Below are 18911 nucleotides of genomic sequence, written 5' to 3' on the forward strand. Positions count from 1 at the left end.
GCTCTTAAGGTCGGCTGTTCAACCGTGACAGCCGTTGCATAAGCACATTATACATTCAGACTCTGAATATATAAAGGGCTTTTTTTTTAGCAAGTTTCATAAACTCCTGAAGCATTTCATGTTTCGCGCTTCACCACAAAACCCCTCAAGCTGTGTGAGCCGAGGTGACATTCAAAGAAAGGTCATAAAAACAGCGTCCGTGCAGATTCAGAGAGGGACACGCGATAATGGGAACACATTCGTCTTTTTAATAATTGAGTAAAAGACTGAATACAGCTGGTGTTAAGGTTTCTGCCTGTATGTACATCGAAACAAAGGTGCAGCAGATCTTTTCCTCCGTGTTGTCTGCATGCTGCAGTCCGTCTCCATAGCAACCCGCCTTAGTTACACAGTCTCTTCTGCTCACCTGTGAGATGCCCAGCTGGGGCCTAATCAACCACTCAGATGTGAGTAAGGCATATTAGTCCATCAGCAGTTCAGCCATGTGCCCATCGTGTAAAACTAGAATACTGTCTGCAACAGATATATTACTAAGATTCAGCGAATAAGGACAAAATGTTTGCACGTGTGTTCTCTGCAATAAATACTGAGCCTTTATATATATATATACTGAATGTGTGCGTATGTGTTTGTGTGTGTATGGAACAGAATGTACAGGGATGTAATTAAAGTGTGAAAGGTACAGTGTGCGCATACTGTATCTAAAGTAGGAATAAGTACATGTAATTGAAGGAGAACAGAGTAAGTTGTGCGTTGGCTGTGTGGGCGCAGGTGAGTAAGAAGCTGCTGAACTTAAAGGGGTTGTGCGTGGATTACATATCATGGGTTCTTCTGGCTCATGTACAAACCATCCATCACCAGAGAATATGTACAACTCTCCCTTTCTGCACGTCTGTGTCCAAGAGTTTAAAGCTTCCAGTATCAAAACACAATCACATCATTATGTCATATGTCATATTTCAATATATAATATATCATGTAATATCCAGTTTATATATATATATATATTTATATATATATATATAGATTTTTTTTCTCTTAAAGAGTATAAAACACAGCTGAAGATGGTGAAAGAGAATCGGTAGCATTTATGACGTCAGACTGGCTGAGATTGAGTGACATCACAATCGTGGTTACATGGAGTCAAAGTCGTTGTCATTGAGCCCGATGACCTCCGGGGTCATGACCCTGCCCATGAAGAGGATGGACCCTGGACAGAGGAGCGAGAGAGATAGAGAGAAAGAGAGAGAAAGAGAGAGAGAGAGAGAGAGAGAGAGAGAGAGAGAGAGAGAGAGAGAGAGAGAGAGAGAGAGAGAGAGAGAGAGAGAGAGAGAGAGAGAGAGAGAGAGAGAGAGAGAGAGAGAGAGAGAGAGAGAGAGAGAGAGAGAGAGAGAAAGTCAGATTCACACTGACAACAGCAGACCATGTGCTCCAGCTCTTTAGTTTATCTTTTTTTACTTCAGGAAGTCCCTAAATGCACATTTCCCTCATTTGGAGAATGTAAATGACTGTGCCAGATTACCCAAAGCCTGCTGTTCCACATCATCAATCATATCTAATACACACAAACACACATAGAAACACACACACCTGTCTTTCTACTCCTGATGACAAAGAAGAATGGGTGATCAGCCATGACCTGCGGATACAGCACCAGAGTCCTGGTGAGGGCGATCATTCCTGAGAGACAGAAAGGGGGCGCCATCATCTTAGTTATTTGCTTACAGAACGGTATTTTGTTAACTTGAAGTTGACTTTGCAGTGTGAAAGGTGTGTAGTTATGTTAATGAACAGAACGATTATGATGAAGTAATAAAAGATTCAGTCTACCTGAGCCCACAGCCCCCTCAGCCCCCTCCTCAGTCACCTCCAGGTAGGCCTTCTGCACTGCCTTCCCAATGTACAGGTCTTTACCATCTGGAAAAAACACGCACAAAAGTACACAGATCGTCACCTTCACTTTAAAATATACTGTACCAGTCAGTCTGAGAGTGAAATAATGATGAGAGTAAACAATATTTATATAGAATCTTTAAAAAATCTGTCAAGTCTATCTATCTATCTATCTATCAAGTGCTTGACAAGATCAACATGAATTGAAGGCAAACACAAGGAAACAACTATAAGCAGTTAGAAGAATTATAAGAGGAAATATGATACAGATTAGAAAAGAATGAAACAAAAGTAAGTAAAGATGAAACAAGATAAAGATTAAATAGAAATATTGCCCTGCCACCACCAACGAGAGCAGTTTCAGTCTACAGCCATTTTTCACCGACATCAGTTCTGTCCAAGTCAAAGGCAGATTCGAGATATAATATTCAAGAGACCAAAACATGTTTTGTGAGGCCACCATGACCTCGGAATCTCATCACTTAGTCAATTTTGAAAAAAGATTCACAAGAACACAATTTCTTTTTTTATGCCTATAAAAACTTCAAGGTGGAAAGTTCTGAGAAACGACACTTATTAAATTCTGTCTCTAAGAGGATTCAAAAGAGAATAAGGAGCTTGCCAGATGGATCTGACATTATTGATTCAGGGCATAGAATATACACATGTAGCAGTAAAATCAATATTACAGACCAGACTATTAGAAACCATTTGACTGTGGAGTCACTATTGAAAATGAGGATGTTTACTCCAGGACCATCACTTCCCCAATGACACAACGTGATTTAAAATACCTCTTAAATTCTCTTACTTGCCTTCTGGACAGAATGGACCTCTGGGCACACGTTGAGCCGAGGACATTTCAACCAGTTGTACAGTGTGGTCTGCAGATTGTATTCATATATTTTATGTTATAAAACTACTGTAGCTTTTCCTGATCTGAAAGAACAAACTTTATTTGTCTGTGCTTTCAATAAGCATGAGGTTTTTTTTCTTGTAATTAAGAAACCGCAGTGGCTTTCCATAAGTCTAGAACAGATGTGAAGGGTTTTTCAAAGTGAATTATCCAACACTGTTATGAGTCTCTATTGCTCTGACTCTATATGTGTGTGTCTCTCTCTGGATCTATTTTTACTGGATGAAGTGACATTGCTGCCCTGCCCACTTGGTGCCAGTTACCTTGGTTACCTTAGAAAGTACCAGAGGCTACTTCACTGCAGCCAAGAAGCAGAAAAAAACTGATGATACTTCTCAAGTGTATTATTCTCCCTATTTATGTAGTTTAAATACTAAGGTATTCCCACACGTTTGTACAGGTGAGTGTTACCTGTCATGGCGGAGAGATCAGCGTCGCTGGTGAAGATTTTCTTTATTCCCAGCTCCTGCAGAGTGCTCCTCAGGTCAATCTTCTGCTCCACTTTGAACCTGGAACACACCGTCAGGTAAATAGTCACATGTTTGTGTTTATATGTACAAAGGGTTTGTATATCATCTTTAGGAAATTAATAGCTGGTCCAACCTTGTGCATTTTAAAGAAATATCAACATTACCAAAACAGATATTTCAGGCTTCATCACTGTTTGGTTATAACTTCAATTTGAACATTCCTTGGATATAAATAGGATATAGTTGAATGTAAATTAAATAATGTATTATTCATATATTTTGAGACTATGCACACATCTGGGCGGCTGTGGCTGAGGGGTAGAGTGGTTATCCTCCAACCTGAAGGTCAGCAGTTCGATCCCCAGTCTGACCCATCTGCATGCCGAAGTGTCCTTGGGCAAGATGCTGAACCCCGAATGGCCCCCCATAGAATAATTAAGTGCTGTGAATAGATGCACTGTATGAATGTGTGTGTGAATGGGTGAATGTAGAACTGTACTGTAATGCGCTTTGAGTGGTCATCAAGACTAGAAAAGCGCTATATAAATACAAAACCATTTACCATTTACATCATTTAACTGCAGATGATGCTCTGGGATGATGCTAAAAAGGCTGTTTTAAGAACAATTATTTCACATGATCAAATCAATTCCATCGATGGAGGAAAAGAAATATCCAAGATTTGTGAGTCATCACAGCTTCACATAAAACGTCTTCTGAGGCACAAAAGTGTCAACCTGGTTATATGACACAGCAGCATATGGGTGAATGTGTACTAATGTGTTGATTCCGATCCCAGGCCAGTCAGGATGGGTCCAGTGTAGACTAAAATTAAAATCAGGTTGGGGTTGGTCAGTAAACAAGCAATAACCATGTTTTGTAGAGAACAGAGTAACACAAACTCAATGCAGCTAACATTAACTTCATTGGGCTCAAACGGATTCGGACAGAAACATGTTGCCCCTGCTCCACTCCTTCTTGTACACAAGTATGAATGCTTGTGCATGTGTGTGTTCGTGTCTGTCATCTCTCATACCTAGGTAGGTAAACTTCCACCTTCTGCCGTTTGACGTTGTTCGCCCACTCCTCCAGCAGCGATGCTTTGATGATTGGCTCCAGTGTGGCCAGCGGCACCTCCTGTCGAGGCAGCACGATCATCATGGACATGTCCTCTCCTTCATAGGGCATCTCCAGTACCTGGTAGACACCACCAGCCTCCTGAGAGCCATCGCTGAACTCACCTGGTGGAGGAAAAACGATGCATTTAAAGATAAAGACAAGCACACACACACTACAGAGACTATGAAGTGGTTTCTCCATAGCCTCGAGGTGGATCTTCAACAGATCCGTCCCTTGCATCAAATTCAACAAAACCCCTTGGATAACAATTCTAATCAGGACGAGGCAGAAAACATTTAGTTGCGTTAAGTGATGCAGTATTTCTTAGTTAGGATGAGATAATCCTTTTATCATCCAAACATGTCCAACTAGATTTTAAATCTAAATATAAGATTATCCCACTGTGAGATGGAGATTACAGAGCAATTAACTTTGCCAGATTTCATCCCAGCCTGTGCACATGGTTTTTCTTCTGAAGCTGCTTAAAAAGGAAAATTACAACAAAAAGAAAGATCATCCCTCATTAACTTCTGTGTAAGGTTTGCTGATGCAGAGCGAGGCAACGTTGCAGCAAATAAAGGGACGTGGCATCCCAGATCGTTTTTTACTTACACAATATGATTGTGTTTCAGAAATGAAAATGTAAACGCAGCCGTCTCCACGAGGAGCTGTCCCTGTTCGGCAGCTCTGAGGCAAAGATGTCCGTGCACACCACACTCTGAACGCACCGGCTCACACATTCACAGATATTCTTGATCCCGAGAGTGTGAGGATGAGAGTGTGAGTGCACCCTGTTCACACAATCTCAACAGACTCAGACAACATAACAAATTCACCAACTTCAGCAGCAGCGCAGTAAGAATATGATGGAATCGTATCAGAGGAAATAACTCAGAAATACCTCAATTCAGAGGTAGCAGCACTATTTCTGACCTGAAGGATAATCATCAAACTACTGAGCTTTACAGCGCTGGAAAAATACCAAATGCACAAATATCTGACACAGAGTGCAGCCGAGTCAGAGCAGCCATATTATGATATAGATAATTTTATAGAAAACCTGAAGCCCTGATTTAGACACGAACCCCGACATGAATGTTTACGTAGAGTTTCATGATAATAGAAGCAAAAACATTACATTCAGCAGGATTGGGAACAAAGGAGGGCTGACAAATTAATTTAGCAAAAAGAAAAAATAAATAATTAATGCTTCAACAATTTTAACCGAGCATGACACTCAGGAAAGAACAAACCTTCACAAAATCCCTTTATGAAACCACATTTAAATTACTAGATCCTGTTTGTTTTTTAAATAGGTACCAGATTGCCAACAGAAATATCAGTCCCCTAAAAATATCAGATATCTTTTCATCAAGATCAGTGAATTATTCTCATGACGTAACCCTCCTCAAAATTGAAGGGAAATGGGTGAGTATTGTTTTTTTGTAATCCTTCTAACAAACAAATGCAGACAAAAACATAACCTTCTGGCGGAGGCAACTATTCTCCTTCTATTGTGATATGGGTTTTCAGAGGGATTTGGAAACTCCCAGTGGCTTAACTACTCAAACATGTGTCGAAATGAACAGCAGACCTTGATAAATCCTCACTTTAAAACTAACAAATAAGGGAAAGAACCAGTGGAAAGAGAAACAATTGGAATAGTTATGGTAGTTGTGGTAGATCTAGCAAAAGCTAATATAGTTCTACATGGTGTCCCATAGACTGTCAAGGTGCCGCTAATATTATATGGCATTAACAAAATGCACTGGTAAAGCAAAGATGCATGCAAAGAGAATCTAAGCAGCTGAGCTCCGTGAGCAGAGAAGAGGAACATTTCCTGGGAATAACGCTGCAGATATGAATAATTTAGATCTAAGATTAACATTTTAAATAACCCCAGGAAATCTGAGCGGAAATTCAAGGGCTCTCGAAGAGGAGTCCCATCTACACTCTACAGTTGATTCTCACCGTAGGAGAAGTCCCCCTGTTGGTACATCATGAGTGTCTGGACTTCAGAGCCGTCGTCTCTGCTGAAGGAGAAGGTTCTGGTGTTCTCCGGTCTGAACTGGTTTTTCCAGGAGCCTCTGAAGTAGATGGCGTTCACCAGGGTCAGACGGGTCACGCTGCTGAAGTCTTCGGCTGACAGCAGCTCTCGGATCTGACCTGGAGGAAGTGATTTGTACCATGCATTATCAGCTATGTTAGGGCCTTTGGAAATTTGAAGTTGTACATGCGGATAAGGGAATGGGATTTAAGCAGTAATTTCAGTTTTTCTACAAGAAACTACGATTAAACAAACAATGATAAATCATCCCACATTGTTTCATGTCACTTTACACTACGCAGGGATTGTAGTAATGATATCAATACAGCTCTCCTTTCTTCTATCCTTCCTTTCTCACTAACTCTCTGTGTGATTTTCCACCCAGGTGTTGATCTGATCGGCCACGGCGGCTGATTCGCTGAAGTCGACCGTTTCCACGTCAGCACGGAAATACTTCCTCATCAGGTGCAGGAACTCCGGGTTGAAAGTGATGCCCTCCTGCAGGAAGAGGCTGTTGGCCAATCGGATCACGTAGTGGGCGTCATCATCCAGCAGCCCCCCCGTGAGGTTCTGGAGCAAAGAAAACTCCACACCTGGAGAGAAGAGGGAGTGACACATATATTGTTGCTGCGTGTGGAGCTGTAGTCATATGCCGTGTTCAGTCACATGAAAAAAACATGTTTACCCTCTTGGTTGTGTGACATAATGTTTTTAAAATGTCATTACTTCACAGTCCATTCAGGTTTTGGTAAACAATGGTACAGCACAAATATTCTAATTGGAAACTTTTAGAATTCTGTATTTTAAATATCTTGCTGCTTACATTTCATGTTCATATACAAGTTTGTGTGTAATATGTATGAAGTTTGTTGGTAGGATCAGTTCTTATATAGCTGTCATATTACTCTTTAATATTAAGGTTAAAGTTGAGTTACCCATTCAACCATTAAACATCCATCACAGGATTGGCCAAACTGAAGCAGCGGAGGCAGAGATGAATATTAGTCCCTACAAGGGCTGAACCTTGCATTTCCCATAAAGTAATATGACTGCATCTTTCATTACATCGGCGCCCCATCCTAAAAGTCAGGGCAATTTCAACTCTAGTTTGTAATGAAGGCCTTCCAATATAAATTCATGTCTCAAGTTCAAGCCAAGAACCTGGGCGACATATTCAGGATTCAAGGAGTGTTTATTCAAACTTTAGAGGGGAATTATCAAATGCATATGTAATTAGTAAAGCCCAGCCGCCACTGACTGTGATGCAAGTGGATCTGAGTCTATGAGCACGTCTCACCTGGCAGCAGGTGACTGAATCCAACAGCCTGTCGTATCTCCTCCAGCGAAGCCCCTCGGGCCCCCAGCTCCACCATGCCCATGGCCACAGCCACGCTCAGTGGGGAAAAGATGATGTTATCCTGTCCCCCCGCCACCTGAAGCTGGTGGTACAGTCGGACCGCGAACTCCGCCGTGGTGTCCTCGGGAATGTCCGCCGCCCAGCAACCGTAGCCCGGCAACACGATGGAGAGGAGGAGCAGCGGGGACAAAACGTCCAGGATCCACATCGCAGCACAGAACACTGATAGCTGAGTGAAAGAGGGAAGCATGGGAGGAATAAAGGAAGGACAGATAGAGGGGGAAAGGGGGAGGATGAGGAAACATGTGTTTGGAGGAAAGACAGAAAGATGGAAGCGGAAGAAAGGGTTAGGATCAGGGATTGAGTGATAGGAGAGATGAAAGGGGGATGGGCAGGGAGAGAGGGATGTGGAAGGACGGGAAAACAGATGAGGATGGAGGGAGGACAAGATGAAAAAGGGGAAAAAAATTGTGGAGGGATGGAGCCAAAAGAAGAGAATTGCAGAGGACATAGAGAAAGAGAGAGAGAGAGTGAGATAAAGGGAGGAAAGATTATTACGTAAGGGAGAAAAAAGATGAAGGACAAGAGGATTTTGGAAAGGAGAGGGACAGAATTGAAAGTAGAGCAGGGATGTGAGATGATGAAAAAAAAGAGAGACAGAAAACAGATGTCAGTCAATCGTTCTGCCAAAGAAAAAGGAACCGCTGATAGAACAATTTTTTCTACTTCTCATGTTTACTTTCTAAATACAAAGATGAATATTTCTCATAAAGACGCTCAAATCCTGAGGGAAAGTTAATTGAGAAAAGAAGAAGTTACAGATTCAAAATGAATTTTGGTTTGTTGGTAATAGGCCAAAGAAGAGAAAGAGAAGGGAGAGAGCGGATGAGAGGCAGGGAGATTATAAAGACAGTATATAAACAACAAGAGAGTGCAGTAAGTACAGCTGGGCCACTGACTGCAGTCAGTTCTGCTTTACATCTGCTAAATGAGCCCATACATAATTCATGTCAAATCTTATCATCCTGAGTTGAATCAGCTTCTTTCCTTCAAAATCTGCTTTGCTCTGCTCTGCTCAGCTGTGTGTGTTTGTGTGTGTGTGTGTGTGTGTGTGTGTCTTTGAAGAGTGCACAGAACAGAATGACTGAGGTCTTTACCTCCGTCCTTCGCCTTGTCTTTCCATCACATCCTACCTTCTAGTTCTCCTTCTCATCTATATATTTTGTTGATTCACCATTGTCCTGTCTTTTCTCTGCTCTCCTCTCTTTTTTGTCTCTTTAACCTTCTTTTATAACTTTCAAAATGAAAAGGAAGGCAAACACACGCACAAAGCTATCACTCCGGCGCAGCTGTTGCCAGGCAACATTGTTTTCTGCTGCCCTAACATAAAAAAGGTCAATGATAATATATAGAATAGAGATAAAAGAAAGATGTTCCGAGGGAGTGACATAACACATGGGCATTTGTTTTGTTGTTGTGTGTCTCTGTTGTGCTGTTGTCCTCGTACAGTGAGTATAAAGGATTCAATTAGCAGAGCCATGCAGAGCTGGAATCTGCTGGCTGCTGCTGCTCTGTATGTGCGTGTGTGGGTTTGTGTGTGTGTGTGTGCGTGTGTGTATGTTTGTGTGCGTGGATGTGTGTGTGTCTGTGACAGCAGGTAACTGTGGTGTCAACAACGTTAACAATAGGCATCAGCCAGAAAATGAGTGCCCAAGCTTGTTGTGTTCTGGCCTGTGCTCTGCTCTGCTCTGGCATGTGACAAACAATTTACCTTTCCAAAATAAACCAGCTCAGTGGGGAAGGGGGGGGGATTTAAAATATGGGATATTTGTCCTTATTGTCAGCTAATCCCATGGAAAGGCGATGACCAACAATAAACTGATCCTATAACAAGTGTTGTCTATGTATCTATTGTTCTCTAATATTTTCATATTCCAGGAGACATTAAAATCATATACATGAACCACATTGTGCTGTGTGTCTTCTTCCTCCATCACTGGGAACATGGTCACTGTTGTGACTCATTTCTCTTTTCTATTCAGCTGTTGTTAATACTCACTACAGCAACAAGTCTGCAGCAGACTGCATAGACTGTAAAGTGTTTATTGAGTGGTATTTGCTTAAAAGTGGAGCCTGACTATGATATGGTTTGTTTAGGGGAAGATGCCGATCCTTAACAATTTTGAGAATAAATTTAAGGTTATCTTTGGTTAAATCAGTGTGATATTCAAAGAGGTTTAGACGGTATATAATGAACTGAAATATGCAGTAAATATATATAATCTAGTGATTCCTACAATGTTTTTCCTATGATAAAGCAATGTGACAGAGGCCTGATATTGTATAATTATTGTTTGCAAGTGTAAACATAAATGTACATATTTTCTTCATTGTTTATTCTGTAAAATAAATGTTTTCATATCTGCGGAAATATCAACGCTGATGCTCTGAATGTCTCTGAAAGGCTCATATCAGCTGATCGGCTCAACAATCAAACAATCAATCTGTTGAGCTCTACTAAAAATACAGTGCATGGCTGTTTCAGGAAATTATTTAGCCAAAAATAAAAGTGTATATAATATGATATATAAACAATATGCTGCGTGACGTGTATCCTGCATGTGTTCATATGAATGACCCAAAGATATCCAAATGGACAAACATTAGTGGACAAACATAAATCACCACTCTTAGATAGAGTTGGTCATCTCTGCTCACGTCTTACAATGAACTCCATGTACTTTATGAGCTACTGAATGTGATTCCTCATTCTCTTGCAAACCACATACACGCCCACGTCACTTCCACTTCACGCCACCTCTAAACTGACAGTGAAGACTCGTCATGTTTGTTCTCCGTCCATGAGCATTCTCACAAAGTGCTTTCTACAAGCACAGAGCCGGCAGAAGCAGCTACTGTAAGTGAATGGAAATATATTTTGATGTACCAACTTTAACTGTATTTGAACACATTGAAAAGAAAAATCCAAAACTCTATAAATGTGATCGTCCTAAGTGACAGATACGAGTAGATACACACACAAACACAAACACAAACACAAACACAAACACAAACACACACACACACTCCTTCTGACAAGCGAGAAGTTCTTCCGGCAGATAATGATGCAACGCAGTGTTTAAACTTTATTGTTGCAGAAGAAGCAACACCCTGTTTAACAAGGAACATAAATATGATTCGGCAGGTTTTTATAAAGATCAGTTCTACATCTGAGTGATTAGAGAAGAGCAGAGCAGCAGAGTCGCCTGATGACCAGCGGATATCAACTGAATACTATAAAGCTCAAACAGCCTTTTTGCATTAAAGATGCTCGACTTCAAATAGATGTAAACAGAAATAATGACGTACGAGGGCACCAACCCGATGTTCTGAGTTAATATTGTGTGAGTCACGTGTGTCCACCTGCTCTCAAATGTCATCCTGTGAGTCAGACGTTCCGACAGGAGTGAGAGAGAGGCTGACGGAAAGGAGGAGGGGGGGGGGGGGGGGGGGCGGCTGGCAGACACGTAAACGGAGGTAATGTTCCTGACCTTCTGAGCTATGGGAGCTGAACCTTCCTGAGGCCGACAGACCCGCTCTCTGTAAGGAAAGATCCAGCCATGCAGTTAAGCCAGGGAAAGTAGTGCGGGGCATCACCGTGCACGCACCTGTGTGTGTTTGTGTGTGTGTGTGTGTGTAAGTGTGCGCGTGTGAGTGGACGATAACACCATGGGTGGCTGGTTTTTACTTGTAACAGTGACACCGTTCTGACCTTCTGAGTCTTGGGACGCCGTTCGCAAGGGGATCCCGCACTTCTGCCAGTTGGGCCCATGATGACTAAACTTTGGCTCTGATCTCCTCGGGGGGGGCGGGGGGGGGGGGTTTCCGGCATGCCTCTCAGGTAAGCGGCGAAACGCAACACCTGGTAATTAAACGTTCTCTCGTGACTGAAAAGAGCCAAACATGTCAGGGAATCTCTCAAGGTCTAATCCTGACAATTTGATTAATTCCATGCAATTAAACTCACTGGCCTTTAAAAGCAGCCTTTAATCACTTTGTGTAATCCCAATTCTCGGACTGGATAGATTGGCAGTTGACATTTCCGACAATTAAAACGTGACCTCACGCCGCACGCACGATAATCCCTGATGCCATTTAAACCCAACACCTTGAGACGGCACGCTTCAGAGGACAGGGGAATTTATTAAACATGAATATCCTCATTCATGAACACACACACACACACTTTGAGGTACACATTTCCACACACACTTCCAAGCCAAGGTTCCCAAGGCAACTGCAAGTGATGGACATTTTTCGTTTTGCAGAGCTGACAGGGAGAATTTTTACTCTTTAAAGATATTTCCCTCCTTCCACATAGGCAGATAAACTCTTCTTTCCTTTTATCAAACAACACTCAGCAGTTTCTTTCTCATACAACCCCTCACTTTACAAGAACTGTTCCCACCAGATACAGCTCTGTCACTTAATGCACTCTCTGACATTATCACACGCGCACACACGCACGCACGCACGCACGCACGCACGCACGCACGCACGCACGCACACACACACACACACACACACACGCTCCTTCACTTTGGCTCTTCACCTCCATACTGCTGTCCATAAAGGTGCTTTGTTGAATTCTGTGAAAGTGCTAACATCCCATCTGATCAAGGCCTTTCCCTCTGGGGATGAACTGCAGACAATGATGTCTCTCATCATCTCTGTGACCATGAAACTTTGAATTTTTTGTGCGCTATGATGCTCTGTTTAAAGCGGCAGCGTTATCTGGCACGATTCCACCATGAATATGTCTAATTTATAAAGGGCTTTGCAGTACAAAGATAATAGAGTCTGATTATTGTTCATGGCTCCGTTACAGCCACTTTCTGCATATCGTTCTGATGTTGAACAATGCAATGAAACACATACATGATCAAGTCTACATAAAGCTTCTCAAGTGAGTGTCTCCCTTTCCCTGTTTGATTAGACAACCATCCCTCACCTACTGCTTATCCATTGATGTGGAATTTACACAGGGAGGCTGTAAAAAAGCACCAGTGGGGCAAGAGCTTTGATTCTAGTGTTGTCTATGAGAAATGGTACAGGGGAATATTCATGTGAACAATAAAAAGGTTCTAACTATTGAGTCAATTTGTCTGTGTAGGCCCCTGATTTGTACCTGTCGCTCCAGGAAACAATACTTCAGTGGCGACAAGCGATAGATCCCATTTTTTAGCAATAAACCTATTTGTCATCTCTCTGAATTAACACTGAATTACAGTATTAACACAACAGTCATCATGGCTAATTGTTACCAAACTGAGGTGATGTACTTGTCTAGGGCAAGCAACATTAAAGCAGTGAAGAGTAGATAATCATTTTGTTTAGTTGTAAATATTCATTTTGTGAGTAAATGATTATTAATTTCTTGTGATTACAATAATTCCACTACTTGGCTTCACTTTTCGGGAGCTATCAGGTCGTCCATCATTATATACACTCAATGGTTTGTACAGAAACGGTTAAAGGTTCAGTGTGTAGGAGTTAGTGACATCTAGTGGTAAAGTTGCATTTTGCAACCAACCGAAGACCTCTCATCTCACCCTCCCCTAAGCATGTAGGTAGGAGAAGCAATTTGTCTGTTCTGGGCTACCGTAGAAACATGGTGGTGCAACATGATGGTATGTGTGCGCTTTGACGTTTTTAGTTTGGCCCATGTCCCATCCACACACATGGAGGTTGATGATCTACACTGCAGCCAGCCACCAGGGAGTGATTAAGATGCCTTGGCTTCACGTCATGACAGCTGTCGTCCATCTTTATTTATGGTCTAAGGTTTAATCAGTCAACAGTTCAGTGTTGACATCAGTGGAGGTGCTACTAGAGGCATTAGAGGATTTGGCCCAGTAAAGGTAGTCAGCTCTCAGTGTTAATCTGTATTTCAGCTACTGGTGCATTACAGATCCTAATCACAGCTAACATGCAGCTTACATTATCTCAGTGAGTTTTAATAAGATCCAACAGTTTTCTGGCCACATCAGATTCCTCTCAGGCCTCGGCAGTAAAATCCGAGGGGATTCACTAAGTATCATCTTATAAAGTTGAAGCTGTGTCTCCACTAACTTCAGGATTGGCTCATTTACAGCATTTAATTTTCAAGTGGCCAATTTAATTAATTAAATGTCCTCACACTTGGGAAACTAATCAAGTGTGAAATGTGCTAGAGATTATATTTTTTTCTGTAATACAGACGGCAACACGACATATGTGCTGTAATACACAGAACCGCTGGTGCAGAGAGAAACCCTGATTCTACACAATGTCTCTAAAAGTGCACCATTGTCAATGTTTTTGTCCGTCTGGATTACAGCCACAACAACACAATAGGCACCAGAAACCTGGGTTTCATTAGATCCTGTAAATATGAACAGAAACCACCCTTTAAACTAAATAAAGTGACAGTAGGGTTCAATAATATGCAGAATAATTTTACTTTTATTTCTTTGGCATATTGTAATCCTGATATTTCGATTAACTGCTCAGCCAGACTTGAGCTACAGGTCTGTGGTTGCTAAGAAACCATCTGTGACGCTAACAGCTGAGAATTTGCCTGTCACACCTTCATCACTCTGTAATCTTCCATAAAGCTTCATGCTACAATGCACACTTATTTCCAGGAAGCCAATATGACTGTGATTACAACAACTGTTATGTTTCAAATGTCACCGCTGCAGTTTATATCCACTCCAGTGGCAGACACAGTCACCTGTCTGCAGAGCAGCCTCAGCTCACTGAACCTCAGCTCATTCAAGCCCTTGTTAGAAAATGGGTTAATGTGCTACAGAAGCTGCCTGAAGTCCCAGGATGCCCACGGTACACTCCACAGAGGGCAAACAAAGGTTAACAACTCTTTATTAATCCCTGCTAACGGAGACACCCAGAGGGAGAGACACACAGAGAGATAAAGAGGGAAAGAGAGAGAGGAAAGCAACAAGAACTGATGACTTGTAGGTAGAAAATCAGGAAAAGAGAGGAAGACACATATAAACACAAGTAGACAGGCAGATAGGAAGAGCTGAACAGAGGCAGATACCAGCTTCCACTGCGACAATGATATGAATGACCACCTGCCCAGCATGGAAAGATGTCCCACTGTTCCCAAACTCTGTCAACACACACTCATGAGTGTCCCTTTTCTTTTGCTATATTACAATCACACACTAAGAGCTACGGTGGAGCGCAGGGAGGTTCCAGCTGTAATTGGATCGGCCTCCATTTGGGGTCAGCGGTATAAGTGAAAAGAATGGAGGCTTTTTCAAATAGAGTAAAGACCAGGGAGACACCGGAGCACAGGAAAGGTCACGATCAACCCCTCCTGTGGGAGATGCGTGTGCAGTCGGTGTGGGTGTGTGTGTACACATGCAGGTAAGACAGGGAGACCAGGAGGATGCTGCAGAATAAGAAGTGAAAGCCTGGTGAGAGGTGGAGATGGAGAGAGAGCAGAGAAGACAACAAGGTGATGATGAGGCTGTTTAGGCCGCTCACAAACCCACCAGGGATCATTCTGCTTGGTTAAGGGTCTGGAGGGACGGCTCGCTCACAACAGTAACATTTCAATATAAGCGTGAAAATAAAAAACTTCTAACCAAAGTCTCCTGTTGTTTTCAACCTAGATCCCTGAGAGGCCTGCAACGCTCTGCCAGAGGATCTCAGTGTGTGTTCTGGCTCATGCGACTACATTTAAACCAACTGTAGTCAGTGGCCTCACAACTGAGACAATTAAGAGAATAATTCAGAGCTGCAGAGTTTGTTTGACCGAGGGAGAAAATACGGGCACAACCAAATTGCTGCAACCGTTTAACTGTCGTCTTCTCAGAGATATGTCGCCCTCTCTCATCGGCCCTGCTCTGAGCCCAACCCCTCGATCCCACCAATCAATTGACAGATCGATTCCAGGATAAGTGCGTATGTGTGCGTGTGTGTGTGTGTGTGTGTGTTTGTGGAGCAGAGATCTGATGCGAGCAGCACAGACTCTGAAAGGTTCAAATGTTGACACGATAAAATCCACCAGTTACAGATCACATTTACAGTAATCTTTCTAATTTGATCCATATATCATTTGTTTCCCCTTCATGGCTGTATTGAATCCTGGATATTTTGCTACCTAATTAAAAACAAAATTCCATTCCAGTTACTTTCTTCCCTCTCTGTGACTCCTACCTCTGTCCCTGTTCTCTCTCCTTCTCCGACCTGGCCAGGTATGAGCTAATCCCCTGCTGCAGCAGAACGTTCGGGGGACAAACCTGCTGCGTACGAGCAGGTGGTGCGGCTCAGACTGGGCCTTTCTTTAGAAGGGGAAGGAAAACATTCCAGAGGAAATAGGGCCTAAATGTGATCTAAGCACCTTTTACTTACGGTTGTAATTTGTTACCTGTCACACTGTGTTTACTAATCTTTCTCAAGTGTGTAAATTGCATTTCTAGAAGACAAATGAGCAAATTTCTCTATGCTGATGACAGTTTTTTATTCTAAAGCACCTGCAGAGAATTCAGTAACTCCGGACTAAAATGTACTTCAGGACAAACTTGGATAAAACTAGAGTTTTTTGCTCCCTTACGTTTCATTAAGCAGCACATAGGCTTATAGAGAAAACACACAGTAGCCAGTTCCGACAACTGCAGACCCCCCACCCCTTATTCTCACATGTACCTGACTCCTGCTCATACAAACATGGATCTGGAAGGTTACAAACACGCAGCCCCAGCACACGCAGAGCTCAGCGGGTTCGGCTGCTCCCCCCTCTTCCCGGTTTTGTTGCGCTAGGCTGATTTGAAGGACATTTAATTATTGAAACACAATTAATGCAGCGCTCCCTGGGAATAGGCAGAACAAACACACACACACACACACACACACGCTCACACGCAGGCCCAGGCCACAGAAAGGCATGGGGAGGAAAACAGCAGGCTGTACATCAGCAGAGATTACCCAGTGATTTAGATGCATATGGGATTAATACATTTAGATTATGACTGAAAGGGATATTGTTACGTTTTTTTCTTTCTGAATGCAGAGCCGCTTCAGCGAGGATTTCCGAGCTCATCATCTTAGTGGCAGAGATAAAGAGATCACAGTTGGATTGAGAGAATGAGACTGAGAGAACATTGAATTGTTTACTGATAAACATGTTTTGGTGTAAGGCAGACGATAACCCATTAAAAAGCCATTGACACAACCTTGAAACTAATACATTTCATATACTTATAGGGACTCAAGGTGTGTTTGTCTGGTGGCAGCCTACTAAAACAGGTGGGGATTATTTTTATATATTGGCCATTTTCCATTGAGTTACATTTTGTTTACCATGTATTTACTGTACACTATAATGCCCACTATAACGATCTAACCTGTGGTTCAGAGTCATTTTTACAAATGAGTACATCATTATGTTATAGTTTATTATGTATTTAGAGGTGTCGGTCAGAGAGGCTACCTGAAGCAACTGCAGGATCTACATGTTCATTCATGATTTTTTACCAAACACCAACATACGAATAGCAATAGGTGTGTGTGTCAGTGTGTGTGTTTGTGTGTGTGTGTGTCTGTGTGTTTGTGTGTGTGTGTGTGTGTGTGTGTGTGTGTGTGTGTGTGTGTGTGTGTGTGTTGGGGGTGGGGACGGGCTCCAGGACCAGTCTACTACAATCTGCCTCGTTAATTCACACACACGTTCACTCACTGCGCCTTTGCCTGCGTCTCAAGGACAAGAACCGCGCAGCAACGCCTCAGCTGGTTTCAGTAGAAAAAAAAAAAAAAAAAACGAAATACAAGAAATAAACAGAAGAAGACATTAAAAAGAGGAAGGAGAAGAAGAAGAAGAAAAAAAAGGAGAAATAAAGGCTATTTGACTCAGGGTGCGACTCCACCCACCCCCCTTGTTGAAAGCCAACACATGTTGATTACACAGCAGAGAGAAAATCCCGTTACACACTGTTCCAGGAGGAAAATCGCCTGTAATACAAACCCACTCCTTCATAGAACATGATCATGAGAGAAACTCACAAATAGCACATTATTATATTCTATCCTGGGAGGCGTTAGAAAGAGAGATGCTCAGTGGAGCTCCCACGGTTTACTGCCCCCCCCCCCCACCCGGGCTGTGAGTGAGTCTGCTGCGGGTAATGAGACGAGCTCTTACCGATCACACGGTGCAGATGGTGAGGATGGACGGACGGATGCAGCCTGTGTCTCCCTCTCTGCTGCTCTCTCTCTCCTCCTGATCCAGAGACCACTGCCTGTTCCTCTGCCGCACACCCCGCCCCCCCCCCTTCCGCGCCGTCCAATCAGCGTGCACCGAAGAGTAAAGGCGAGAGGCAAAATCAACCCCTCCCACCGACTTCCGCCTTTGCTCTGGCGAACAACAAATTCAAGGCAGGGCTCTGCACAGGCTGAAATATACAAGAAATCGTGCCAGTTTGTAAAAGTAACATAAGATAATACAAAAAGAGGAATTTTGAAAGTAAGCTAAAGAGTTACACAGAGAGTAATAAATAAATAATTACGATAAAAGAGGAAAAATCACTTGCATAATAAATTGCACGTAACAAATAAAAAATAGTTTGATTTCATTTAACGCAGAGGCAAACAGGAAAGACTTCTTGTTGTCATTATGATCATTATTATTATTGTTGTTGTACTTGTTTTAATTCACCTGTCTCAATTGGACAGCCCTCTATAGCTTGAAAACTGGACTGATATTAGCCTGCTGAAATATGTTAACCAAGATTTGCAGAACACCTCTGGGAGCTTGTTCCACAAATATAAAGCATTGCAACTGAACACTGCTTCTCCATGTTTAGTTTTGAATCTGTGGACAAGAAGCCGACCTGTTCCGGACGACCAAGGGGTCAGTGTTTCAGAAATATATTGTGGCCCCTAACCCTAAGTGTTTTATTGACCAACAGCAGGATTTTAAAGTAAATTCTTTGGCAGACAGGGAACCCTGGTAAAGATCTCAGTCATTGAAAAGATGTCACAAATGTATCAACTTGTACGTCCCAGTTCAACAGTTTAACGTTTTGTGCATATTTTCATGAACCATAA

General features: G+C 42.4%; 1 protein-coding gene across 1 annotated transcript; it reads right to left on the bottom strand.

Annotated features, from left to right (window-relative positions):
- Nucleotides 1-1059: 1059 nt before the first annotated feature.
- serpini1 (serpin peptidase inhibitor, clade I (neuroserpin), member 1) lies at nt 1060-18067 on the bottom strand. The gene is made up of 9 exons (XM_061073398.1): nt 18007-18067; nt 7743-8031; nt 6808-7038; nt 6370-6564; nt 4316-4520; nt 3221-3318; nt 1831-1917; nt 1591-1680; nt 1060-1210 (listed from the first exon to the last, which is right to left on the bottom strand). The coding sequence occupies exons 2-9, from the start codon at nt 8008-8010 to the stop codon at nt 1134-1136; spliced, it is 1251 nt and encodes a 416-aa protein (XP_060929381.1). The 5' UTR covers nt 8011-8031; nt 18007-18067; the 3' UTR covers nt 1060-1133.
- Between the last annotated feature and the right edge of the window lie 844 nt (nt 18068-18911).

Source organism: Limanda limanda, chromosome 6 (genome assembly GCF_963576545.1).
Source record: "Limanda limanda chromosome 6, fLimLim1.1, whole genome shotgun sequence".
Taxonomy (NCBI): domain Eukaryota; kingdom Metazoa; phylum Chordata; class Actinopteri; order Pleuronectiformes; family Pleuronectidae; genus Limanda; species Limanda limanda.